The 27,384-nt window shown below is 46.7% G+C and overlaps 1 protein-coding gene across 9 annotated transcripts in view; it reads left to right on the plus strand.

Annotated features, from left to right (window-relative positions):
- TLN2 (talin 2) overlaps positions 1 to 27,384 on the plus strand; it is a 410,032-nt gene that overhangs the window by 335,441 nt on the left and 47,207 nt on the right. For all 9 annotated transcript variants that reach the window (XM_081049585.1, XM_081049591.1, XM_081049589.1 and 6 more), the window contains 6 exons: positions 785 to 955; positions 9,877 to 10,023; positions 14,029 to 14,130; positions 16,590 to 16,709; positions 23,820 to 23,966; positions 27,218 to 27,384. In XM_081049585.1, the coding sequence (XP_080905711.1) occupies positions 785 to 955; positions 9,877 to 10,023; positions 14,029 to 14,130; positions 16,590 to 16,709; positions 23,820 to 23,966; positions 27,218 to 27,384 (854 nt within the window). The remainder of the gene's footprint in view (positions 1 to 784; positions 956 to 9,876; positions 10,024 to 14,028; positions 14,131 to 16,589; positions 16,710 to 23,819; positions 23,967 to 27,217) is intronic.

Raw genomic sequence — 27,384 nt, forward strand, 5'->3', positions numbered from 1 at the left:
GCCAATAAATGTGACATGAATCAGCCAGCTGGTGAGCTTTGGTGAGCATATATGTCCCGTCTGTGGTGCGGCCCTACTGGAGACCGGCCTCTGCGGAGACAGTGGTTCGCTGTCGTGATAGGCTTTTTTGTTTTCCTAGCTTGGGCTAATCATAAACAGAACATCTAGGCTGATGTGAAATCATTTTTGCTTTTATTCCAAATCCAGTTTGGTCAAAATGCTCAGGACGAGGGCAGTTAGATTAGCTTCCTAGAAACTTCTGAGGGTACTGTTCTTCTCAGGCTTCTTTTCTCATCTGCCCTGCTTCCCAGCTCCTCTCCTATCCCCCTTCCTGCCAAGTTGGTAAGGTGCCCTTGTGAAGTCAGCATTTGTGAGGTTGTAAGGTGCTCTCAAAAGCTTGGCTATTTGGGAAATTAAAATGAAAATTTGTAAAATTCTCACTCCTAACTCTGAATCTCAGATTGGATTTCTTGGCACTTCTGCCGTGATGAAAGACGAGACAAAGAGCTCCCCAGAGGAAGTAAACCCGAGCAAGTTGGTTAATCAGCAAGTACTTTCAAAAGGAAAGTTGAGCAATGAATAAGGTCCAGGGACCTAATGTATAAGACGGTGACTCTAATTCATGACACTGGATTGTATAATAGAAAAATACAAGCAGAAATAAAGTTCAGCATATCTGCCTATCCCTGTATGTCGTCCCATCCCATTCTTGCCCCACCAGTGGGGCCCCTAAAGGAAATACATGTATTTACATGGTGCTTCTGTGGCTGTTTTGTCTTTGAAGGTGACGCAGCTGGCAAGTTACTTTGAGCCCTTGATCTTAGCTGCAGTTGGTGTCGCCTCCAAGATTCTGGACCATCAGCAGCAGATGACAGTGCTGGACCAGACCAAGACGCTCGCAGAGTCTGCCCTGCAGATGTTGTATGCAGCCAAAGAAGGTGGAGGGAACCCCAAGGTACAGTTCAGGATTCCAGGGGCTCATGAAGACCACTGCGAAGCCATCACACATCGCTCTGTATTGCGTCCCTCCAGGGAAAACACCTCCAATTCTTGGTTGGTGACATTTGATTTCCCACTCAGATGTGGGAAATAATCCTCTATTGGCCTTCCCAGGAATCTTTAAGAGGGAAAAGCAACAAATTCACATAATTAATGCATATTTATGAGTTGTTTTTTCCATGAAAGAATGTGTAGGCAAGCGTCCTTAGGGAAGAAAAACACATTACATGGTTATTATGGGAATAAAAACTGTAATGTCTGCCGTCACCTGCTCAGTGTTGACACCCAGCTTGCACAAAGCACAGCTCTGCTGTTTTCCAGTGAATGTTGTTTCCATTCCTGGGACTCAGGGTCAAAGTGAAAGGTGGTGCAAGGTCACCCATGGCATGTGTTGCTATTGCCTTGGGGGCAGTAGTTTAACATGAAAATCTTCCTTACCAATTTTCAAGTGGAACATTTCTTCAGCCAGTTGTGTCACCCAGCTACTGTAAGTAGCCAAACATGACAGCAGCATGTCATTTTCTCTCAGGGATGACGTTTGCATCAGAGTGATTGTTTTACTTGTGAAACCATTATGTGCCTTAAGTTTCCTCAAGGTTCTGGTACCTGGAGAGGAAGTTGGGGGCCTCCTCCTGCTAGTTGTCCCTTCTAGCAGCTGCCCCTTATGATCAATCTGACCTTAATGGGTCTTCACCTAAGCAGACTAACCTGAGGGGGTCGCTGACTGGAAACGTTTGTGTAGGATCCTTACATAAAAGCTAGAGGAATCCATATATGTATATGTATTTTTTCATGTTCGTTTACAACTGTAAGGTTTTCAAATTGGTAGCATGGGACAGTAGAGAAGACTCTGGATTTAAGAGAATCGCAAAATAGTGGTCTCAGAGCTACCATGTTTCCCTAAAAATAAGATCTAGCCAGACAATCATCTCTAAGATGTCTTTTGGAGCAAAAATTAATATAAGACCCGGTTAATATGATATGATATGATATGTAATGATATGATACAATACAATACCGGGTCTTATATTAATTTTTGCTCCAAAAGACGCATTAGAGCTGATGGTCCTGCTGGGTCTTATTTTCAGGCAAACACAGTAACAGTTATTGAGTGCCGTCACCTGTTATCCCTTATATCCTCTTCTTACTTAATCTTTATGAATATTCTCTGAGGCAAGAAGGTTATAGATGTGGAAACAGAGGCTGAGAGTGCTTGTGTAAGTTGTCTTGAGATGATAGGACAGGTAGATGCAGAGTTAGGACCAACCCCACGCCCTGTGGAAAACACAGGCCAACTCTGCACAAAGCAAACACTAGAGAGGGGTCCAGGAAAGCTGCAGGGAAGTGGGGACGTGTTTGGTTGGTCTCAAAAAAGGAAATTACATGGCATATAAGAGTGACTAGGTGCATACTGGGAAGAGGGACCAGCATGTACAAGTCACAGATAGGGTTTTAAAAGAATTCCGTATCTTTAGAAAGTAGCACGCAGTCTGGTGTATGTGGAACATGCAGAGTGTGGGGACAGGGGTCAGAGGATAGACTGGGTTGTACTGTCACAGGTCTCCTCTTCCATGCTAAGGAATTTGGGTTTTATTGTAAGCAGGGGGGAAGGACGCAACCCAGCCGTAGATTAGGAATGCCATTCTGGTAGCAGCATGAATAACGTCTTAGACTTGCATTTTCTATGCTACATTTTTCATCCATGTAATATATCTGACAACTATTAAGAGCCTAATTCTGGGAGTACTGAAAATGTTAAGAGTCGGCCACTGCCCTCCAGCTGTTCTGAGTCTTCTGAAAAAAATACGTTCAGTTGCTGAAGTGGTTGGGTAGAGCCCCAAGAGCAGGAATGTCCTTTTGACTGTGGTCAATTGGTGATAGGTGCCCCAGAGCCAGGCCAGCCCCCTGTGCAGCCTTCCCAACCTGGAAGAGCCGGGACTTGCCTTCAGGACCTATTCTGGCTTGTCTTTTCTCCGGGGCTGTTCAAACAGTCACATGTCTTCACTCCTACCTAAGAGGGTTTCATTCCCAGAAGAATAATTCCAAGTAGGAATTTTCTGGATCTTTAAGATATTACCACATCTGCTTGGACTGCAAATTGAGAGCTCCTTGTGGAATTCTGTTTTATACCAAGAGACACCGTTTGTAGTATAAGCTTTCCAGTGACATCCTCTGCTTAGAAATGGTGCCTGGAGACCACCAGAGCGGAAGTTTTCAGCGAATGACCATTTGGTGTCAATGAAGCATTTGGTGATGAACTTAGCTATCGTGTGAGTGAAGGCAAGACAGGTGTTTATGTCTGTTTATGTCTGTCTCCTCACTGATGTCATTCAACCTGCAGTCTGTCTGCAGACCCTGACAGGCTTGTCACAAAGGACCTCTGGGATGCTACAAGTTGTCCTTGGGGCCCTCTCCTAGGAGGCCTGCTGCACAGGCTTACTCACCCTGGGTGCCATTCTTTGGGCAAATATTCAATAGGTGTTATTTGCTATGTGTTAGGTGATGTATGTATGTATATATGTAGTATGTGTTAGATGTCATGTGTCCCTGTTTGCAGAGGAAATGTGGTTAAAATGTTGTTTAATGGTTATCAGTAGCTTTGATTTGGTGAAAAATAGCACCTGCTTTGGGGTCTGACATAATTGGATTCAAATCCCAACTCTGCCTCTTGTGAGCAAATTAATTACTTCATGTCTTTGTTTCCTCCTCTACACGATAGAGTTAATGAATGTCTCTCTAGGGTAGTTGTAGAGATTAAATATATAGATGATGTATTATAGAATTGTGTACTTGAAACCTATATAATTTTACTACCCATTGTCACCCCCAATAAATTCAATTAAAAAAAAAAAAACTAAGAAAATGAGATAGAGCGCCTGACACAGTAGGTGTTTAAAAAATAAAAAGTGGCTGCCTATTAACACCAGAGCCTGGGGTGTGAATGAATCATGTGATTACAAGCACTGCTTTGTAACCTCACCCTCACCCCACTGAGCCCCTTCTCCATGCATTCTCTAGACCCCAGAGCTCCCTTCTGCTTCCTCTCCCCTGCAGGGCCCCACTAGTGCTGCCTGCAGCACTTAGCAAATACACCGCCTGTCCACTGGGGGGCAGTTTTAATTACTTGTTTTTTCCCCTCCACCAAAGTTGAGATCTGCCCCCTGTAGCCTTCTCCCATTTTCCAAACTCCTGTGATGTCTATGCCTGCTACCCTGGGCTTTGTAGTTGAAACGCTGTAATGAAGAGGTCAGGTTCCCTTGGAAGTAGACTTCAGACATTTCCAAAAAAGGACCGAGTCTGATTTTTCTTCTGTGTTGTGCCGTGAGGAACAGTAACAAGGAGTCCCTCCCGAACCTAACATAACAAGCTCACTGTTGGGCCTGCTGACTCTACTTAACAGATTGCTGTTGGTTATTTAAGCGTGCCTTAGTTGACAGCCCACTTGGTCTGTGGGTGTCTGAAACCAGTGTGCTCAGCTGGCCCGGGTGTGTGATTTACACTAGGCTGTGTGATCAGGAGGTTTGCACGGGAGTTACAGCAACCGTTCCTGGGTGAGGAGTAATCAGAGGCTTCACAAAGGAGGGTGGCTCTCAGCTGACCATTTAAGGAACTGTAAAACGTAAACATGTGGAGCGAAGGAGAACAGGCCTTCTAGAGGATTCCTCAGCACAAGTAGACAGGAAGGTAGTGCATTTCTGGGACAGCAAAGAACAAGGATGTGTTTTTATAGTTTGGGTGCCTCAGTGTGGAGAGAGTTCCTCTACATTTTCTAGGGAGTTTAGAGAACAGTTTCATGATTTATTGCTGCCGCCTCCAAAATGTGCTTTTGACACTTTCCTGAGGCCATATGGGAGAGCAGATATTTGGCAAGCAACTTTCACCTCTTTTCCCAAATGTGTACTTTGTTTTAATATGAATGTATAGATTTGCTGGCATTTTTTTAAATTTATTTTTTTTTATTTTATTAAAGTATAACTAGCATACAATATTATATTAGTTTCAGGTATATAGCATAGTTATTCCACATTTATGTACCTAAAAAAGTGATCACTATGTTACGTCCAGCAACCACCTGACACCATATTATGCTATCACAATATTACTGACTGTATTCTAATAGTCATCTCATTCTAAGTGGGATTTAGAGAAAGCCACACCTTCCATCTTTTTTATAAATCAGAATGTATTTGTATGAGACACTCTCTCTAAAGGGTTATGCACAGGAGATGTCATTTTCCAGAATTCCATCATCAAAATAAAATAATCTGCACATCTCTGTGTCATGAAACCAGTAATCAGCCTAAATTACCAGTTTACTCCATTGCCTTCCTAACACAGTCACCTTGAGGGTAACCATCTATGATCTGAATATTTCACACCTCATCAGATGTCATATTTGAAGAACGCTTCTGGATTCCCACAGCTTTTCGATCTTGCAGACTGGGCCAATTTCTGTGGCTCACATAGCCTTTTCTTAGAATTCTTTAATTACTCGAGAGAGATCATTTACCATCTCTCACTGGCTTCCTTACTATCTCATCTATCAAAGTAAAGATGCAACTTTTGGGGCCTTTTGGAAGGGTCGTCTCCTCCTGAGGAGGGTCAGGGCAGCCATGGCCATTGCCTGGGTAAACCCAATGCCTGGGTACAGTGTAATTCTGACACTGACTACCGGCCATGAGGTCAGATTTCCCAGCTTACGGGCACAGGCCCCCACTAGACTGCCCTGAATTCACACACCAATCACAAGCTCCAGGGTTTTCAGGCCCCTCTCACTCTGAGCAACTGGCCACAAGTTCAGGACTTCTCACTACACTCAAGTTTCCATAATTTTCTGGAATGACTCACAGAACTCAGGAAATTGCTCTACTTGGAAATACAGTTTTATTATAAAGGACACAAACCAGCCAAAAGAAGAGACCCAGAGGATGAGGTCTGGGAGGGGATCCCAAACATGAAACTTTCATGTCCTCAGGACGTGTCACCCTCCCAGCATTTTGAGGTGCATCACCAGTCAGAAAAGCTCATTCCAGCTTCATTGTCCAGAGTTTTTATTGGGATTCCATTATGTAGGCTTGGTGGATTGAATTCAGTCATATGACCAATGATTTAATCTCCAGTTCCCTCAGCTCCCCCAGAGGTCAGAGGTCAGGCTGTTATTATGTTGCTCAAAACCCCAACCCTCTAATCACCTGGTTGGTCTTTCCAGTGTGAGCAGTCCCTGTCCCGAAACTACCTGGGGACGACCATGAATCACCTCATTAGCATGAACTGATGTGTGGTCCAAGGGGCCCACAGTGAATAAGAGAGCCTCCTGTCACTCGGGAAGTGCTAAGGGCTTGCTTAGAGGCTCCCCCTGAGTTACCTGGGGCAAAGACCAGCCAAATATTTACTATTCAACCCTGAGTAAGGTTCCAGGGCCTCCTCTGATAGCATGCTACCAGGAATTGGAAGACACTTGCAGGCTGGGCTGTGCGGTGCTCCAAGGAGCAAATTTTGGAACTGGGAACTGGCAACAAGTTCATAGGCAAATGTGGAGCCCACAATAGCGGAGAGACCTGAGAGAGCCAGGGCCAGGTGGATGCTGAAATGCAGAGGAGGGCACTGAGTGGGCGCAGCCCAGCCAATCTCTAGGAGTGGGGCAGGTCCTGAGGCCACTTGCCTTTGTCACGTGGTACCCAGGTGGCTTTGCCTTGTTTAAAAGCCCCTTGTTTGGGAGGATTGGCTGAAAACTTTTCTTGTAGATGGTGTGTTCCCTACCTTAAGGTTTATTTTTTCAGCAGCCCTGATAAATTCGACCTGATCTGGCCATGTGCTCATTTTCCTTTGGACCAGTGGCATATAAGTGCAGCAGAGAGCCAGCTGGTCAGTGCCAGTTGTCAGCCACCACGTCTGTAAGCTCTAGTGCTTGAGCTCCCATTTCCAGGTTGTGACTGTCACAGGGGTCCCAGGCAGGGACGTCGTCCAATCCCCACCTTCCAGTGGGCTGTGAAGATTAAGGCAACACACAGCTGGGATCAGTATCGTACCTGGCACTAAGGTGTCCCTCTGAGATGCCGGCAGTGTCTTCGCTCCTGCTGCTGTGCCGTGGTTTGACATGTGTTGTTCCTGGCTCCTCCCTGTAAAATGCTAAACTACCTGACTGAAAATCTAAGAACGTAGATTTAAACCTGGTATGCAAGTCCCATTGAGCCCACAGGTTGGCTGTCGCGCTGTGCAAAGTACTTGGAGCTCTTGGTGTCTTGACTGTCACCAGGTATTCTTGGTCTAGTCAGAGGAGCTAATGTTATCACAGTCTGAGTGAGCCCAGCGGTAGCTCAGGAGGGCCACTTCTGTTCTGACTCCCCCAAGCCTCGCCTCTGCCCTTAGCTCGGCCACCCATGCCTGTTTCCCAGCATATAAACAGATGGGTCCATTTATTTCCAAATCAGCTTCTCCAGCGGAGAAATTTGCACCAACAGCCTGTGAAGGTTATCCTTGTAAACATTTCTCGGAAAATAAAATTCTCACCCATTACTGAGCCCCACCTGGTGACTTTATCAAGCCCTTCATTTCCTGTGAAGATTGTGCATCTAGAGGGAAGCAGAGTAAATTGTCTGGAAGGAGCATGCAGTCTAGTTGAAGAGACGGGCTGCACTGGGTGAGAGATAACGGGAAGGCGGGCAGGGGCTGTGTGCCAGGTATTGTACCAGACTAGGGTTTCCAGGCGGGAATTCCTGCCTGTTCTCGGGAATTTTTTTCGCTTTTCTGTTCCCGAACCCCGAGAAAAGATGGCTGGAAAATCAGGAAAATCAGCTCCTTGAACCCAAGTGGTGGGTAGTATTGGCCGTCACTTTGTGGAAACGATTCATCTTGGAGAACAGTTTATATCTCGGAATTCGGGGATGGGAAAGCGAAAACAATTCCTGAGAACAGGTGGGAATTCCCACCTGGAAACCGTGTGCCAGACACTTTACATGTGGTGCTTCACCTCATCTTCACAGTGCATATTCCTTCTCACCTCTGGACCTTTGCACAGGCCGTGTGTTTCGCCTGGAAGGCTTCCCCTTCTCCCTCACCCCATCAACTCTGCTAGCGTCTGGATTCTTCCTCCAGAACTCAGCTTCACAGCCCGGACACCTCCTCCAAGAAGTCTTCCGGATCCTAAGGCTAGATTAGGAGCCCTTCTTAGGTACTATTCCAGTTAGCTATTGCTGAAAACAAGCCATCCTAAAACTGAATTACTTAACACCACCTTAATATTTTCTCTGGTGGCTTTATAAATCCGCAGAGCTCTGAGAGGTAGTTCTCATTCAGGGTCCTTCCTGCCATTGTAGCCAGACGGTTGTGGGTGGGGGGAGGCTTGAATGACCTAAGGCTCAGTGACACCCAGGTCTAGGGCCTTGATTTGGGTGGAGGGGAGAAGGGAGGAGGTGAACAGAGCCAGTCCCTGCAGATAGAGGGTGAGAGAGTGGACCTGTGAGGAGGCTGGCCAGGGAGGAGGGTAAATAAGTCTAGAGATCCTGCCTCCTTGCCCCATGGAGGGCCTGAGAAATAGAACAGGTGGACACAGTCTGGTAAAGACTCAAGGAATGTTTGTTGCTCCAGGTAGTTTTCATTGTTATCTTCTAATTTTAGTAGTAATAGTCAATTATTAACATTTCCATCCCGACACAGTTGCCTCAAGGATACCATATGGGATCAACATATTTTATATTTGTGAGATGTCATTTTGGAAGAACTCTTCTTGGTTTACATACCCTTTTCATGGAAGTCTTCTCATTTATTTGAATTAGAAGTGTTGTCATTGACCTTCTCTCACTGGCATCCTTACCTTCTCATCTACTAAAGTAAAGATGCGATGTCTTAGACTCTTTGGAATGGTCACCTACCCCTGAGGGTGGGCAGGGGCCTACCATGGCCACTGCATGCAGTGCCTGGGTGCAGTGCAATTCTGACACTACCGGCCCAGCATTAGGTCACATTTCCCAGTTACGAGCACGGGCCCTGACTAGACTGCTGTTAATATAAATTAGCACGATGCCTGCCCCCATATGATCTCATCAGAACTCCACTTCATAGGGTTGTTATAATTATTTCCATTTTGCTTAGGAAGCCAAGCTCAGGGCCGCTTAGCTACTTAGCGTGGAGCAGGAACTAGAGCCCAGGTTTTCCTGCATCTTACTGCATCTGAGGTGTCTGTCAGGGAGCCCGGCGTCGCCATTGTGCTTCACACACAGGGAAATGCCTGCAGCTAAAGCATCTCCAGGGTACTATCTTAGGGGGTCATAACCACTCAGGGGCTTTGCCTGCAGAGAGTCTGTCCTCATTCATTCTTCCAAGTTCATGGCGGTGTAATTTGTGACATAGTTGCAAAGCCTGCTAAGTCTTTTACAGATTTATGTCTTCTGTATGTGCCTACATTTTCATAATCCAATCTTCTTTGGGAATTACAGTGTGTTGGACAGCTTTGAAGAGAAACGCATTGGATGTGAACACATTTTCTTTATATTAGCTTTTTTCTTTTTAATGAAATATGTCAAATTGTTATATTTGGGGATCTGTGGCATTCTCTTTCTACCGTGCTGAACATAGTAACAGAAAATTAGTCATAAGGCGTTTTGATATTACAGTTTTATTTTTCCTTTTGATATTAAAAAGAGATCTTTTTGATTTGTCTTTCTGATTTTTATTTATTTTGCAAACAAATGTACAAACATAATAAATGAAAGGAAAAAAATAAACTGAATTGCTGTGCTCTGTAATGGGGATATCTTTTTATATTCTGCTTTTTAAGGTTATGCTTAAAAGAAGTGAAATGGTTCTTAAGAGACTGGGTACCATTTTCTTCTGCTTAAAGAAACAGTTCACAATTCCCTTTCCCCTTTCCCTTCTCAGGCACAGCACACCCATGATGCGATCACAGAGGCCGCCCAGCTCATGAAGGAGGCCGTGGACGACATCATGGTGACGCTGAATGAAGCTGCCAGTGAAGTGGGCTTGGTGGGAGGCATGGTTGACGCCATTGCAGAAGCCATGAGCAAGGTGGGTCTGGGCTCCAAGACACTCGTTCTCACTCTTTGACCCCCTTCCTCCTCGGTTTCCCTCAGACGTGGTCCCCAGGTGCTTTTCTGTAAAGAGCTATCCCTCGAGGCTGATTCCATGAGCCTCCTCTTTTCTTGAGGGTGCGGGTTAATGTACAGATGTCCTGTCATGTGTCCAACATATTCATTCTTCATTTTCATTGATTATTTTGGTAAGCCGGTTGTGCCCTTCCTCCCAATTTTACACAGGGCTAAACATGGAGATGGAGAAGGTATCATTGGTTCCCTCACTTAGAAAATGGAAATAATGATCTACCTCCCCTGTCTACCTCTTAGAGTTGTTGTGGGGAACAAACTCCAGAATGAAATAATGAAGTGATTCCCAAGTTCTGATCTTTGGAATGGCTGCTTTGGAATCACTGGGATCATTTTAGCATGAACATTCCTGGGGCACAGTCCAGCCCTGCTCAATTGGAAACTCTATGGGATGGAGGCCAGGTATCTCTATTTGTATTTTTCAAATTTCCCCATGGTTTTAGTATCTAGCCAGATGCAGAAGCCACCAAAGTAATATGCGTAAAAGCCTTTAGTGAACTCTTATGGGCAATGAACATAGAAGATAACATAGTAGCATTTCTCTTAGTGACCCATCAGTTGAGTTGGGTCAGTAAGGAAATACTGACCTGAGACAGTTTCAACTCTGTATCGTCAGCTCTTTCCCCCAGGGAATCCTTCACGAGTCATGTCAGTTTGATAGTCATTAGAAATAACAATTGTTCATCAACATCTAATTGCCATTTAGGCGTCATCTGTGTTTTCAAATGTCCGTTGTCAGATTGTGAATACATTCTTACGGTTTTTCAGGATAATAAGCAGTCTTTAATTGCCAATTTAGAGAAGATTGGTTGGTTTGTATCTCCATAAAAAGATGATAGCCTGAAACTATAATTAGGATAATTCCCTTTAAACATTATGCAGTCAGTATCAGACTGATAAAGTCACAAGCTGGGCTGGGATGCTGGGGCTCCCTTTCGAGACCCCAGGCTCTGCCTTTTCAATGTACTCCAGTAATTTCTGCTGTGGGCTTCTCACGCTTCAAGTAGGGACAGTTTGGCAGAAAATGAGTGAAATTCCCCCTTTTTCAAGGCCCTTAGATAAGTCTCAGTGGGTTTGTTTGGTTTTCAGGACATCAGAAAACCAGAGCTTGAAAATAAGCCATGTGTCTACCATGGATATTAAGCAGTGATGCTCCAGGTTTCTCAGTACTAATTAGAAATCCAAATGATAATCTTTGTCTTCTCAGGAGGTGTTTTTCGCAATCACTCTAATGACAGGAAAGAGTTCCATAAATCCCTAGAAGGTGGAAGTCAGGTTCCTGAAGTCTTCCTTTTTCTTTTTCTTTCTTCTTTTTTTTTTTTTTTTGATAGCCCTTGAGCCTTGCGTGCTATGATGGATTTTCAACACAGAAAGCAGCTCTTGTACAATCTTCTGTCAGTGATGTGGATTCTTTTGGAAGGGCTGGGAAATAAGTCTGGCTTAACTGATGACAATACTTAGGCACTGCTAATGACATGAGCCACAGAGGCCAGGAACAAAGTTTTATTTCCCTAAGTTCTGTAAATTATGCAATTGGGGTTTCATTTGATACCCTCAATGCTCATCTACCCTGACCTGACACCCAAGGTGTACCACGCAGTGCCTCTTCCCCATTCTCCCTTTACTCAGCCCACCCCAGCCTGCCATGCTAGTGACTTTGTGTTAAGTGGTACCTCAGGTCCTAGAGCCCCTAAGCAGCGAGGCATTAGAAGTCTGGCGCTTTCTATCTGAGTGTTAGTTATGTGGTTGAAATACTGATACACTGTTAGAATCATTTTCAAAAATTCTCCAGGACCGTGGCTGGCAGGGAAATGTGAATGTCCCCAAAGTTGATTCTAACTTGGGTGCAGTTCTTGACACGGTTGAGGCTTCTGCTGTGGAGGTTTTTCTCGAGATTCTCTCTGTATCTGAGCCCCAGAAGGTTTGGAAACTAATAAGTTGACAGGAAATAATCAGCTTTCTGAGTGACCTTGAACAAATCACGCAAGCTTTCTGAACCTTGGTTTCCCCAGTCATTGAGGTTAGTGGTTCTCGACCTTTGGGATTTTGGGATTTTTCTTTGTTTGTTTTTTTTTTGTTTGTGGATGGGTGTGGACAGGAGGCATTGGCTAAAAAGAAACTAAAGAAACAAAACAAGCAAAAACACTGCTATCTACACCGCTATTATCTCATAAAAGAAAGGTCATGTTGACATCAAAAAAAAAATAGAAAGCCTATAATCTCAGAATAAAGGAAAGTTCTTTCAACTAAACAAATCTGAAAAATTTTTAAATTCACACCTCTGTTCTTACTTTTTTCATTGTCTTCAAACTAAGAGAAGGTTCACCCTGGAGGCTGGTGGCTCCTGTATTTTAAGCTGCCCTCTAGCCCCAATATCCTGGCATGTTTGCAGTCACGCCACATCTCATCTGAAGGTGCCCAGCATGTCTCCAGACACTTAGCAGATGCCCAGTTATATTGAGTGTGTGAGTTCACAACCCAGGCTTCATATGACCGCCAGGGCCCATGGTGTGAGGAGAGATATTTGGCAACATCTATCTCCTTGATAAACAAAACTTAAAAAAAATCTAGCCTGGAGTTTGCATTGATGGTTTGGTGATAATTACATCCCAGGCGGTGCAGACCCAGCACACGTAGGCTACAACGATACATGCCTTCAACTCACATTGGAGCTTTTGCCTGCTTATGATGCGTAACTCTTATGGAAGACTCCGTCTCACATTTTCCTAAGTGCCCTCTCGGCCCCTAGTCTGTTGCCTGACTGCATGCTATCTGGCAGAACTGCCAAGGAGAGCTTCTCAAATATGTCATTGCCTACCCCAAGTTCCATCGTTTTTCTCACCATTTCGAGGCTCTTCATGAAACAGATCCCGCTGCCTTGCCACCACTCTGCATAGCCCCCTTCTGTTCACTGTACTGACTCTTCCTTCATTTCTATTCACCGTGTCTCCTCACCTGGAGTATCATCCAGTAACCGATGGTGACAGTGACGGTGATAATGGTGGTAAAGATGGGTTGCCTTTTTCTTCATCATAATCATCATCGACATTATCATCATTTTCATCTTCTTCATTACTGTGGTCATAGCTCCTCTTCTTTCATGTAGCTCTCAACCAAGTATAATCTCAGTTGATCTTTACTACAAACTTCTGATGCTTGGAAGTTTCCAGTGAAGAACCTGAGCCTCAGAGAGTTTAGGCAAGCAGCCTGAGCTGCGTTCACAAGCCCTGGAACCAGGTCTTAAATACCAGTTTTCTGAACCAATGTGTCCCGAACCGTTCAAGGGACAGAGCCATGGTCCTGCTTCTCCAACTCTTCCACCCTACAGGGATCTCACCCTTCTCTCAATTCCTATTGCACTTAAAGTCAGACAAGTGACAAATTATATCCAGCATTTCCAATTTTTTCTCTTTGCCCAATTTAGATCAGAAGTGAGGGTTCTGGGGTAGAGACGTCTGTGGGCTACACCATTCCTCGGGAAGCCCTTCATGGTGTAGATTCTGCCTCCCTGCTCATTTCTGTTATTCTGTGCTTTACTAGAAGTGTCCAGCTCACACTCACCTTTATATTCTTGAATGCTAGTCCCTCTCTCTGGGACACCTTACCCACCTTGTATATGTAGCAAACTCCCCTCTTCCCCCCGAAAGATTTGGGGGGAACATCAGTCCTCAGAAAAGCCCTCCCAATCTTCTCAGGCAAAGCTGGGGGCCTCTCTTTGCCTGTGTACCCCACGTGCCTTTCATGCACCTCTACTAAAGTCCTTATTGCAGAAGTTGGGGGATTCTGTTAACTCTGAGCCAAAGAAACTCTAAGGTCCTCTCCATTTTTCAAAGTCCCTAATTCTAATACATACAATCCACACTTCTACAGGCTTCTTACGACCTTTGGGTTCTTTTTCTCTCCTCTGTAGCTGGACGAAGGCACTCCTCCAGAACCAAAGGGAACATTTGTCGACTATCAGACGACTGTGGTGAAATACTCCAAAGCCATTGCGGTAACAGCTCAGGAAATGGTAAGAAGAAAAAGAATTGCCCCACCCACTGCCAGTTTCCCTTTTACACACACCACCACTGGGTCTTCAATTCTGGGGTCTGCCTTGGAGAGATTAGTCCCTGTCTCTGGTTCCTCCTGGGCCCCAGCTTCCGTTGTTTATCTGTGGTCTCTCTGGTAGCTTGTGGTCTAGAATCCCCAGGGTGCTGGAGTTCTCATCCTATGAAAAGGCTGCAAGAGGGAATCAGAGATGACTGAGACTTGGGCATGAGGACAGGAGAGCAAAGGAAGGAGAGAAAATGAGACTCAAAGAAGAAATGAGAAGGAAGTTGGAAGTTATGGAGAAAGAAAAAAAATCCTATTCGCCTCGCATCACAAAGGATTTGAGGTGGTTTTATAGATTAAAATTATAGTGCACGAGGAGACATTTGGGGATAGAACAGAGACTGATGGAATCAAATTATACTACTTGAACAAGAAGGTATTGCCAGTCTTTCAGGCAAAATGAAACAGCATGATTGTGTTTAAAAAACAAAATTCCTAAAAACAGAAGGCATGTAACTTTGAGGTAACTTTATTTATTTATTTTTTTTTTGCTAAAATATAATGCAGTCAGAATTATATTGTATGGAGCTTCATATATAAACGGCATTGAGAGACAGCTGCTATCTCGAGATGTTAAAAAATTGTGGAAAAGATAACAAATAGTGTCCTCGATGAATTAATAGGAATACATAGTCAGAAAGCTCCTCTCATCTTTGAAAGCTCAGATGGTACAGGACAAAATTTTGAAAGGTGCCTCTTTGCTGCTGCCACAGAAGCCTGAATTGAAAGATCAAGCAGCCTTCCCAGGTAGAGGGACCGGCCTGAGCCATCACGAGTTTCCTGCCCCATCAGGTCCGCTGCCAGTCTGGACGGTTTTGTCATGTAGTCGTGTGTCCACTAGAGGTTGAGCTTGGACCACAAAGTCTTCCCTGGCTGCTGCTGTTCATTCTTAGAAACTTTGTGCTTGTGCCAGGCTGTTGTTGTTTAAAGGGATTTGGGCCGGGGAGGGAGGGAGGAACAGTGTCCATCTCAGTGAGGATGAAAAGGCTGGCGTGTGCCGAGCTGGCCCTGCTCAGGGGTGCTCAGGCAGGCAAGTCACAGAAATAATCAGGAAGCCCTTCAGGGCTGATTCCTCTGAGCAAGGAGCACAGCGCAGCAAGGGTTGCACACATTTTGAGTGGCCTCATGGTGCTTCTGGAAGTTCTGCCGGTCCATCGTGACCTTTGGTGTCCATGCTCTTAAGGAGCCCGGCCTTGGTTGCATTGCCGCTCTTGGGATAGCTGGCCTGGACCCTGACTTAGCGAGAGGCCTGCTTCACGGCCTTGGGTCGCCCAGAATCGATGTGCTGTTCCGCGTGGCAGGGCTCAAATGCAGCAACTCTTAGTACAGCCTCGCATTCCTTGTGACTCCACACCTCAGCCTGAAGGCCTGTAACATTTCCTGGTAAACATGCCTGAGACCAGCTGCACATTCCATCCCGCCCCAGTGGATGTGCAGTCATTTAAAAGGGGTTTTAAAAGGCCCTTTAAAATCAAGGTCTTCAAATGCCACAGAGAGAGACAAAGTCTTGTCATCCAAGGTGAGAGACGAGGTGGGGCAGGAGGGAAGCCTCTTATCCAACAGGGACAAGAATAGCTTTCTGGCTGGCAGGTTAAAACTACTGTTGTGAGAACAAAGGCATTTTTGTCAGAGGAAGAAAGGAAACGAAACACTAGCATATTAGCTACTCGTATATAGGGTACACTGAGGTAAGTTTTTCTATGAAACAGGAGGAAAATACAGAGTATCTTGATAATAAAAAGGTAGAACTTGACCATTTAGGCTACAGTATATCCTGTTAAGTCAATTTCGGGCCGGAACCTTGTCATTCTGTGGCACAAATTTACTACAAAGCTTTATTCTGTATGAATTTCTTCCTCCAAAACATTTGCCTTATCCATCACTTCTCAGGCACGATTTCCTTCACAGCCCTGTCCTCATGCCCTCTATGCCTGGTGGGACCCACTCCTGGGTTCCTACAGACCAGGTGAACTCTGCAGAAGCCTGTACCCGGGCTGTGCACTGCACGGGGAGTATACCCCCTTGTGGTTTTCCTGGGGCGCTCCTCTCCTTCCTGACCCACTGGGCTAGGCTGGCTGGGCTGCGGCTCTCACCTCCCAGAGTGGACCCTGGAGGCCTGGCCTCCCCACTGCACGGCCTGAGTTTAGCATGTTGCCCATTGGCCCCACCAGGACCTGCTGGCCTGACAGGGGCCCTGGCCTGTTGTGCGCAATGCAGCATGGGCTTCGCTTGAACTGCCCTCTCCAGTGTCCAGCCCCAAATGCAAGCCAATAGCTTAAAAGTGAATGAAACCCTTTGGCTTCCAGTGGTATTAACACATGGTTCTCATGCTTTTCTCTGTGTGTGTTTTGTGTCTTGCTTGTTTTCTTTTTCCAGATGACTAAGTCGGTTACTAACCCGGAGGAGTTGGGAGGACTGGCTTCACAAATGACCAGTGACTATGGGCACCTGGCTCTCCAGGGCCAGATGGCAGCAGCCACGGCGGAACCAGAGGAGGTCTGCCACCTTAAGCCCTTGTTTTACAAAGCCAACCCACCTGGTGCCCACTCTCAGGGGACCCTACGTAGTTTAGTTCCCCCCGCCCCCCAGAAGACCCCAGCATGATAGCCAGAACCAGGCTTAGCTCCCACTACTGTGCTGCCAGACCTCAGGCTCAGACCCAGTAGCCCCAGGCTGTGTTCAAGGCGCACTGTCCTTTCTGAGGCCAGCTGGCTGAGATCTGGGGACACCTGGGCTTTGAGACAGAAGGACTCAGTTTACAGTCTTCTGCCAACTCACTGTGCCCTGGCCCATCAGCTGATGCCAAGGGCCGATCACCCACCACCATCTTCCTCTTGCTTTCTACTCCTGCCCAGCACACTTCCCTTAATTATTTTTGTTTTGTTTTCCAAAAGCTCATAGAAGTGTTGGCAGAGCCAAGGATGGGGTTTAGCTGCCCCTCTCTTGAGAAAGGGCTGTATAGTCTGCTTTCATGAGACAAAGTCTTGCCCAAACATCATCGGTGGCTTTTTAAGAACTGCCCCATACTTTCCGTGGGCTTCTCTTCATTACCTTTCCTCAATTCACTTTCTTTAATGCCCAATACAGACTTTGCCTCAGGATCCCTGCACCTGTAAGAGTCTTAAAATAGCAACACGTTGGTCCCAACGCCGACTTTCTAAGAGCTCCCATCTCTAGTACCTCTGAAAAATCAAGTGGTCCACTGGGAACCACACAGGATGGGGGGACTCTGGGGTGCCTGATTACATCTGTATCAGTGTGAGCCCACAGAAAGGGCCCGGGCCCCAGCTCCTACATGGCTCCTTAGAGAAAAAGAGCTCAGTCTGAAATAAAAAAAAGAAGGGACTGGATTGCAGGGACACTGGGAAGACGCAGGTCACTGCATTCCATGAAATTCCTCAAGCTGTTTATTGAGCACAAACCCTGTTGGCCACATTCCTAAATGAACCAGGCCGTCAAGGCAGGACGTTGTGGCTGGTCTTCCCTTCTTGCAGTAACAGTCAGCATCCTTAAATTACTCAGTGCTACTGTTTCTCTGGGGAGCCAGCTCTAAGCATGTCTTAACAAAGGCCCCCAGACATACTACAGAAATGAAGACCCCAAACAAAATCACTTTCTAACGTATGTTGTAACAATGCATGTAAATAGGAGTATCGTATATATGTACTTGCATACATATATATCTAGCATGGGATGACTTAAGTTTCTAACAGTGCCTGCGTTTTGAGGTTTTAGAATGATTGAGCACTTAGGCTGGCAGCATGAATCATTCTATTCGTAATGAGTCTGTTAAGTCCCTACCAAGAAAGAAAAATTCTCAGAGACCCACCTCAGGATTCTGTTTGACTCTTTACACGGGCCCATCATTTTTTAAAACGAGATGCCCTGTTTTAGTAAGATCACCTGGACTCATAATTCATTTGATTTACATGTAATTTTGAATTTCATAAACAAGCGTAAGGGAACTTACAGGAAGGAAGTTTGGTGGACAAAGGGAAAAAGTGTTTGTCTTTGCAGGGAGATGAAAACAAAAAGACTGTGATTGCGACGCAGGTTTGGATCTGTCTCCAGAAATCTTTAAAAAGGGAACCTACAGCCATCTGCCTTGGTTAGTTTAAATGCTGGCCTGCCTGAGTTACTGAGTGAAGACCCAATAATCTGTTGGAGCCCTACTTGTGAGTTCCACCCCATGTGTGAAACAAGCAGATTGTCTTCTTGCAGCCCAGATCATTGAAGCAAAATATGAAATAATGCCAAGGCAACCAGGAAAGAAAACGTATTGCTACAGGCACAACAACTAGCTACTTTAGTTATTCGCCCTGCCTTTGTAGCAGATGACATTTTCATTAAGGTTTTCCCTTTTCTCCATTACATCTTGAGATGTGTTTTACATTCCAGACACAAGAGCAGTGTGACCTGGAGCAAAAAGGGGCAGAGAGAGTATAAAATTACCAGTGGCTTGCAAAGGAAAATTCTTTGTGTGCATTTGCCAGACAGATATTTGAGGGAAAACTGAGAAGGTTAGGAGATCTCTGAAGCAATCATTTTTTATTCCAAGGCTATGGAATTATTTGTATACCCAAGAGGGCCCACATCACAGCATGTGAAAATATTTATATCCAGGGCACAGAAGAAGTTGCTCCCCTCCCTCCAGTACTACAGTTCACTGTGCCGAGTCAGCGTTTTGGTCTTTTCCAGAATGTGACAATTACAGGAAACTCCATAACTCTCTGCCCTCTGAACATCAAGCGGGACCTTTATCTTGCTTATTTTTCCATGGAAAATTGAAACTTTTGTTAACTTCTCTATGAAAACTTTTTTTCTTCAGAAAAGTTAAAACCCTCAGGCAACTTTGCAATTTAAGATTAGTTTCCTCTTTTAATAAAAAAGAAGACAGAAAGAAATGCTGATCCAGGGAGCCACAACTCCTATGTGTAAATGCTGGGGAAATGTCTAGTGACTACAGCTTTGTCTCTGAGGAAACTGCTGTAACCACTTGTAATACTGCGTGTCTTCCAAGTTGGCAGGAAGGTTTGTCAAGAGCCTGTGGCGAGAACCACAGCCCTTTCTCCCAAGTGAGATGGGCATCCGCTCTCGAATTCTCTAAACTTTCCATTCCAAGACACACTTTCCGTAGGTGGGAAAGTGATGCCCTGCTTCTGTTCTACACGCTCTTTATTTGTTCCTTCCATTTTTTCTGTCTAAGAAGAAACTGCAAAGTTTGTCAGATAAGATCCATTATCGTCTTTTCAACTTTCACAAGCTCTCCCAGGCAAAGTGTATTTGACCTGGTTTTAGATGTGATTGTTTTTAAAGCCTGAGAGAAATCTGTACGTTCAGTTTAGTTTTAGGCAGTAAAAGATCACTATTTCTTAGACCCTTCCCTTTACCCCATTGAAATTCGATCCCAAACCTCATAAAGGCTAGGCTTCTAATTTCCCTCCAGGCACAAAGGATATGCTCTTGTCCGTTTTACTTTTATTTGGGCAAGAAGGGAATAGAAGGTTTTTCTTGAGGTTCCAGTAATGCTTTATTAAACTTGACAATTAAACCCCAAGTTTAGTGTCTTTAAGCAGCATTGCTTTATGATACACACTGGTCATGAGTTGGATCACCCTTGGGGCTGGTCATATACGCTGAGAAATTGAGTGTTGCTTTGAGAAACTTAGCATTTTTGAAGCCTTTATCTCTTCGAATACAGTCTCAAAAAATGTCTTCCCTTTCTAGATGTTCCTCTGGCAGTACAAAATGTTCTGGAAAGTACAGTAAACTAGGTGATTGTTTGGGTGATATGTTGATTCTGTTGTTGTCTTCCATTCAGCACCCTGGCCACCACAGGTGCCTGTGGAATAGAATAAGAGTATGAGAGTTGTGTGTTTATCAAGTCCCGACTAAAGTCAGAGGCTGTGCCATCCCATGCACTGTCAGTTACCGCATGTGAGACAATTGTTAGTTCTTCCCCGTTTCACAGATAAGCAAACCAAGGCTTAGGGAGCTTAGTTAAATTGTCCAAGACCACACAGCTACCATAGTGTTGAAGCCACTTTAAATAACTTTTCGGAACAAGTGGCGTTTCAAATAAGTAAGTTAAGAAGGTACTGTGGAAAAGGCAAGATTTGAACCCAGCTTTGTTAGGCACCCATTGCTCTTTCCCCTGCATCAAGCTGCCTCTTCACAACAGCGAACCTTCACGTGGCGCTTTCTGAGATCTTTTCACATGCACCTTTCATTCGGTTATCCATCAGCCCTGGGCAGTGGGCAAGATGGGTTCTATCCTGTGTCCCAGGTGAGGGAACAAAGACCCCAGGAGGTTAGCGGGCTCACCTAGAGAGTCCGGTGTCCAGGAAAGGGCAGAGCTGGAAGCAAGTTCCATGGTCCTTTCTGCTACCCATGGGGCCACACGGATGAAGGGTTAAGAGCAGGAGTGGTGCTGGGGTGGGAATCCTGAGATCCTTTCTGTTACATTCAGCCCTCAGCCTGTGAAAACAAGTGAGTGAAGCCTATTTCAACTCGTCCTTTTTAACACCACATTCCTCCTGCATGCTGTCCCAATAAGGTCATGCAGCGAGGTATACAGGAGGGTTGCATGGCCAAACCTCAAGGGGGCCTCCAGGCATCTAGAAGGTAACTGACCTGGCACAGACCCGACTGCCAGGGCCAAGCCCTGTGTTGACCAACAACCCCAAGGACTTTTGCACCTGTTCCCTTCCTCTAGTCTCATCCCCTTGCTTTCTGGTGCCACTCTTCCTCAGTGCTTCCTAACTAGAATCCCACCTCTAATGACGTTGCGCCAGCTTTCCACCGTTGCATTTCAAGACCTTTGCTACATGCATGATGTCACCTCCAAGAAAGCAGCTAGGCATGAGGACTTTTTAAATCCTGGTCTTTGGAGAGGGGGCTGAGGGCGTCAGAGAGTGGTTAAGGACGCATTCTCACCATTTAGTATGTCCTCCCACAGATTTCCGGTTTGAGACAGCACAGGAGCAGGTCCTTCTGCCTCCCACGCCCAAGGTGATTTGGGAGTGACTGAACAGGCCTGTGCTGTCCCGGTGCCCCATCTTCTATACACAGAGAGCTCAGACGTGGCTCCATACAGGGAGCAGGATTCAGGGTTTTCTTAGCACAATAGTTTCACACCTTATTCTTTAGAACCCCGACCTAGGAGGAGCTTTGGGAGTTCTGCATGTTGAGCTCAACTCTCATTTTTTAAACATAATTGAACTGTTGTGTGTTTTTTAACGGTCAGGAAAAGTTGCATGTCCTCTTGCATGTACTCTAGGCCAAATGGTAACCCAGACTCGCCGTGGGCCGCTGGGTGGTTTGTGCAGACCTTCGGCTAATGCAGCTCTGCCCCGCCCACTATGGTCAGGAAACTGTGAGAAGACGCCTGTTAGCCTTATTTATACACGTGACAGGATTTTCTCAACACTATGCAACCAAAGCAGATTCAGAAATAAGTTGGTGGCTGAGGCTGTCACTGGCCTTTATAACCCTGACTTTTAAACTTAGGTTCACTCCGTCTCATTGACTTTTTGTTGAGTCAAGGATACACATTTTAACTCATAAAGGAACAGTGTACTAATAAATTACTTCTCCTAATTTTACATGTTGAGGTTCCATGAGAGCTTTTATTGCGGGGAGGGGGAATAGGGAGCTCTGCTGCTAAGTGGGGGGAGGGGGACTCAAAGAAGTTAGAAAAACATTGATCTAATGGATAGAACTCTGTCCTGGGATTAGAGAGCTGGGTTCTCCTCTGGCTTTCTCAGGAACAGGCAGTGTGATCTTGGGCCCATCACATCTCTTCTCTGGGCCTCCGTCTCTTCATCTGTAAATGGGGAGGGTGAACTGGTAAGGTCATTTGTATTTTGAAGTTCCATGAAGGTTTCTTTCTCCATCTGTCCCTTACCTCACTTTCCCAGCAGCACCTTTCATTTACAGATCTGTCATCGTCACCAGCAGAGCTCTTGCTTTTGGATTAGCTCTGACCTTCGACTCCTTAGGGTTAAACTAAATGGATCTGAAAAGCTTTGAGAGCCAGGTTGAGTTTAAAACTTTAATGGGGCGTCTCCTCGCTCACCCCCACCCCCCCGCTTCAAGTTGAACTTGTGCTTAAAGTAAGAAACGTGCCTGGAAAACAGCTATATTTAAAGGGCATTACTGCTGTGGGGGCTGAATTAGAGGGCCTCTCCCCTCAGTGGCAGCCTTGTTGCTGCACGGGTCCAGACCTGTTAGCAAAGCTGCCACATTGTGTGATCCTGGGGTGCCACTCCTATTGCGTTCTACATGGAGATGGTCAACAAGAACCCCTGCCTGACTGTGAAGTTTGTGCAAACCCCTGTGTATAATAAAGGACACCTCAAAGAGCAGAAGGCCAACTTTCCGGAGGAGACTTTCCTAGTAAATGGATTTAAACATCCTTTGGGCCTTAAGGGGTTAAGGGAATTACCTTTTTCCTTAAAAGCAGTAAGGGTTTCAACAATAGGAAAGTTAACCTTTGCAACCTCCTTCACCCCTCAGAGTCCCCTTCCTTCAACTCTGACTAATGGGACATTGGAAGTTATCATCCAGGTGGCCCAGCTCCCCTGGGTGTTATTCCCAGTACCTGAGGCTGTTTAGTAAATCTTTATGACAGCTGCTGGGAGGATCAGTCACAGCTTCTTCCTGTTGTGGTTTCTTGAAAATGACTAAAGCTGAAAGGGTTGTTTGTTTGTTTATTTGTTTGTTTGTTTTTAGTTGCTTACCTGGGCTGGAAGACAGATTATTTGGCAGCTGTATTGATCAAACCCAAATGAAAATTGATGTGAAAGAGCCAGAAGAATGTAAACTCTGGGAGGTGGCAGAGGACTTTTTTGCACCTTAAAGAGACAGCTGGCAGCTTAAACACAGTGGAGCTCATTTGGTTTCTTTTAGGCAAAGTACCTTTTAGAATCATACACAAGCCAGGGGTCATGAAAAGCATGCATTCCTGGTGAGCCCTTCGCTCTAAAAATGTACCTTTTGAAAGACACCTCCAGCCCGGCCTGATAGAAGAGAAGCCTGGGCCCAGCGTGGTTGCTCTCCCCACAGGGCACAGCTGAGGAGGGGAATGTTCTGGTTGGGAAACATACCAATTTTGCAAGAATCTGAATGCTTAGAAATATGCTTCATGCTAAAGCTGTATATTGGGAACTTCTAATTATCCTCCAGGGCTGTTGTGAGGAATAAATGAAATTAAACGTATTACTTGCTTAGAAGAGGCCATGGCACACAGTAGGAGCTCAATAAATGCCTGCTGCAGGAATAGCAGAATTATCCAGCAGAGTTCATCTAGTTGACGTTCTTATCAAGTGGCGCAGGATACAGATAAGCAATATACCAGGAAAGGCAGCAAACGTCAGGAAGGCATTACACTGGCGTGAAGGGGTGCAGGCTCGTTTACTGTGGACAGTCTCTGAAAAGGGAAGTGAAATCAACCGAATTCCACACTTGACCAAGCACAGACTCCTAATAGCAGTGGAATTTTCCTAGCCGGGCTCCCATAGGACATAGGAGAAAGTTTCCACACCGGGAGGACCTGGACGGCCGGTCCGTGATGCTTGTGCTTCCCCGCCCCGGCTGCCTCCACAGATTGGCTTCCAGATTCGTACTCGTGTGCAGGAGCTGGGCCACGGCTGCATCTTCCTGGTGCAGAAGGCGGGGGCCCTCCAGGTGTGCCCCACCGACAGCTACACCAAGAGGGAGCTCATCGAGTGTGCCCGCGCAGTCACAGAGAAGGTAAGGAGCAGCCCTTGGGTCAGACACTGCCACCATGACCCACGGTGCCCAGGAATGTGACCTGGGAAGCAGCCAAAAACAACCCAGCCCGGTCAGGTGTGGTCGTCTTCCCTCCTGATCAGGGTCTCCCCAGGGACGGGGAGCGTCAGGGAGCTGAGGGTGACCCATGGCCCTGAGAAACTGAGAGCATGAGAGGGAAAGTCCCACGTAGGTCAGGGCTCTAGCTTGAAGGGGCTGTCCTGCAGACCAACTGGACAGGCCATCAAAGTCCGGGTCAGCACCAGAAGCCCCTTCCTTCAAACCCTTTGACCCTTTCGCCCCTGGGGTTTCCTCCTTCTCAGGGAGGCTCCCAGGTGCTAAGAGCTGAGTAAGAAGGACCTAAAGTTCCTTCCCGGTAACCTCTTTGCTTCCAGATGAGGCAGTGAGGTGGGAGAGAGTTAAGTGCCTGCCTGAAGTCGCGTGGCACCTTGGTGGCACAGCTGGAGCCTGCATGGCATTTTCTGACGCGAAGGGCAGTTGTTTGTAGGGAGAATCACCTAGTGTAGTGGATGGTGGGATCTCAGCTGAGGCACTGCACCTTGCGGAGCCTCGATTTCCTCATCTGTAACATGAGGATAAGGAAATATCATGGTTGGCCCATAGGGTTGTGCAGGTTAAATGCAATGGTATGTGTATACATGCTTGGCACAGTGCCAAGCACGGGTCAACATTTTATCAGTGCCACCTGCTGTTCTCTGTAAGCTGTCCTCCAACACTGTCCTCCTGGGAAGTTTGCCCTGGCTAACAATGCCCGGTTCTGAACGCCCCTCCATTCCCAGTCTCTCCTTCACTCACCCGCACTATGCTAATCTTTTGCTTTGCTTATTTCTGAGTCATTCTTCAGGGCAGCTGTTTTACGGGCCGCCAGAAGTGCAGGCTGAAGCATCCGTGCTTGGCTGACTTTCCCTCTCCTTCACTTGGGTTCTTAGCACATAGAGCTCTGCACTGTTTAGAAGCTTGGCAACAGGACGTGAGGTGTGGGTGGGAGACTCCTCACCTGGAAGCTGCCCTACAGAGGCTGCTCTGTACGCGGTCCCTCGCCGAGGCCAAGCCGAAGCCTGGCCATCGCCTGCACCCCCACAGGATAGTCCAGGCCTCCCTGGACTCCACGGGACAAGGAAATCAATCTCTCAGCTCAAGGAAGGCACTCTCCCTCCTTTCAAAGCCCTTCCTTGTTATTAAAGTTACTCTTGCCAAGTTTCCCCGTAGAAGACATTGTAGCAGGAACATTAGGGAGGGGAGGAGGGGTCCAGGCCGCATGATGTTGGTGAGCCTGGCCAAGCAATGTGATTTTCCTGAGCTGGCCTCGGTCTTGCTGCTTGTCCCAGCAGAGGAGCCCTGATTTAGGACATCTGAAGAAGGATCAAAGCCAGGGAGGTCGCTCATTCAGAGCAACTGGTCTTTTGGTGGTGTCTTACTAAGGGTACCTGCCTTCTAATCTTGTGCTCCCCATCCTCACCTGGTGTCTTTCTAACATGCCTTGGATGAGTCTGTGTAACTTACCCCAACCACGAGCCCCTTGACTTGTTCCCTTTTTGTCCTCATCCTCTAGTGACTAGTAGATGCTCAATAAATGCTGCTGACTTACCTTTCACAGTGGGGCAGGGGGACGATATTTCTGTAGTCTTTCTAGCTGAGAGGGTCCCTCCCAGACTTCTGATGACTTGTTTTGGCCTTTGTCGCCAGAGTGGGACTCTAAGCTTACTGGGAGTTCTTTCCAGAAACTGGATCCCTCATTCCCAGGCCAGCTCTGTGCCAGTCTGACTTATCTTTTCCTGGTGGGACATAGTGATATTTGACTTGGGAAGTAGTTGCTTTAGGGCTGTTCTTGGGGCATGGCTGGTGCTCTCAGCCCTCCTTGCCAGGCTGTGTCCACAGCCTCTGCTAAGATCTGACAGTGTAGGAGGGAGAACATGTTCAAACTCGATGCCTCTCACTGATGCTGTAACTCCCCTGTCCTGTCAGCGTGTCTTAAAAAATGCATTCACAAAACATTTTCAGACTCCTCTTTTGGTCAGCCATAGTCAAGGATGGTGGGTGTGTGTACATGGGGATTAATATGATGGTTCCTGGCCTCAGAGGGCCTCCAGCTACCAGCCGGATGCTTGCTGTTTATAACCTATGGTAAGTGGCCATCCTGAGGGTAGAATCCTCAGGAGGTCCAGCCGTCTCTCTGGGAGAAGACAGTGGGGAAGGCGTCCTATTGGGGACTTCGAGCTGTCTCTTGCAGGATGAGTAGGTCTGTGGCTGGAGAAAAAGATAGGGAGCACTGGAGGCAGAAGACAGACCCACTGGGAGTGGGGAGAAGTGCAGGATGTTTGGGGAAGTGAGGAGCTGGCTGGTATAGTAATGAGCTATAATGGTGAAGTAAGGAGCTGGCAAGAGGGGTAGGAGGCTGGAGAAGCTGAACCTGGTTCACCTCCTCCACAGCCAGGGAGAATTGTACGCAGGGACGTGGGGAGGTCAGGTTTGTGTTACGAGCGTTTCCAGGAACAGTGAGGCTGGACTGGCCGGGGGGTGGCAGGCGGCCGTGAAGGGCCTCTGACGTGGGCGACGCTGAGCGCACACCTCAGCCAGCTTGCTGGCTTCTCAGGTCACTGGAATTCGATGGGGTGACAGGTGATGGCTTGAGGGAGTGTTGGGGTGGAGACGTAACACACAGTGATTCCCTCTGGGTTCCAGCCCTTCTGGGGTGCACTATGGAGAGTTTCTAATCAAGAGGTGGCCCAGGGAGTGGTGAGTGTTAGCAGAGGGGCTGTCCTGCAGAAAACCTGATCAAAGGGCACAGAAGTGGCCACACCTTTCAGAGGAAGCTGAGCCTTTATTCTTCCTCGTGGTCTCAGGAACGTAATCATACATAATAGCATCTGCCCTCCACCAAACACTTACTACATGCCAAGTGCCACGCTAGACAATGGGACATCCGTTTTCCTGCCCGTAATGCTACCAACCACCCTGAGAGACAAGAGGCAATAGCCCCATTTTACAGATGAGGAAACGGCTTGGAGAGGCGACCCCACCTGCCCAAGGTCAGGTGGCCAGCAAGTGGCGAAGCTGGTGTTCTGGCCGAGGCTGTTGGCCCTAAGCAGTGCTATTAACCCCAAAGCTGCATCAGCTCCCAGAGGAAAGTCAGTGTTCTCAGAATGCACGCACACTTGGGTTCCGTTTCCTTCACTTCTCCGCTCCCGCTGACAGTCCCTCATTGCCTACAGGTGTCCTTGGTGCTGTCAGCTCTCCAGGCTGGGAACAAAGGGACCCAAGCATGTATCACGGCCGCCACTGCTGTGTCCGGAATCATCGCCGACCTGGACACCACCATCATGTTTGCGACCGCTGGGACCCTGAACGCAGAGAACAACGAGACCTTCGCAGACCACAG

This window comes from Rhinolophus hipposideros (assembly GCF_964194185.1).
Source record: "Rhinolophus hipposideros genome assembly, chromosome: 5".
Classification (NCBI taxonomy): Eukaryota; Metazoa; Chordata; class Mammalia; order Chiroptera; family Rhinolophidae; genus Rhinolophus; species Rhinolophus hipposideros.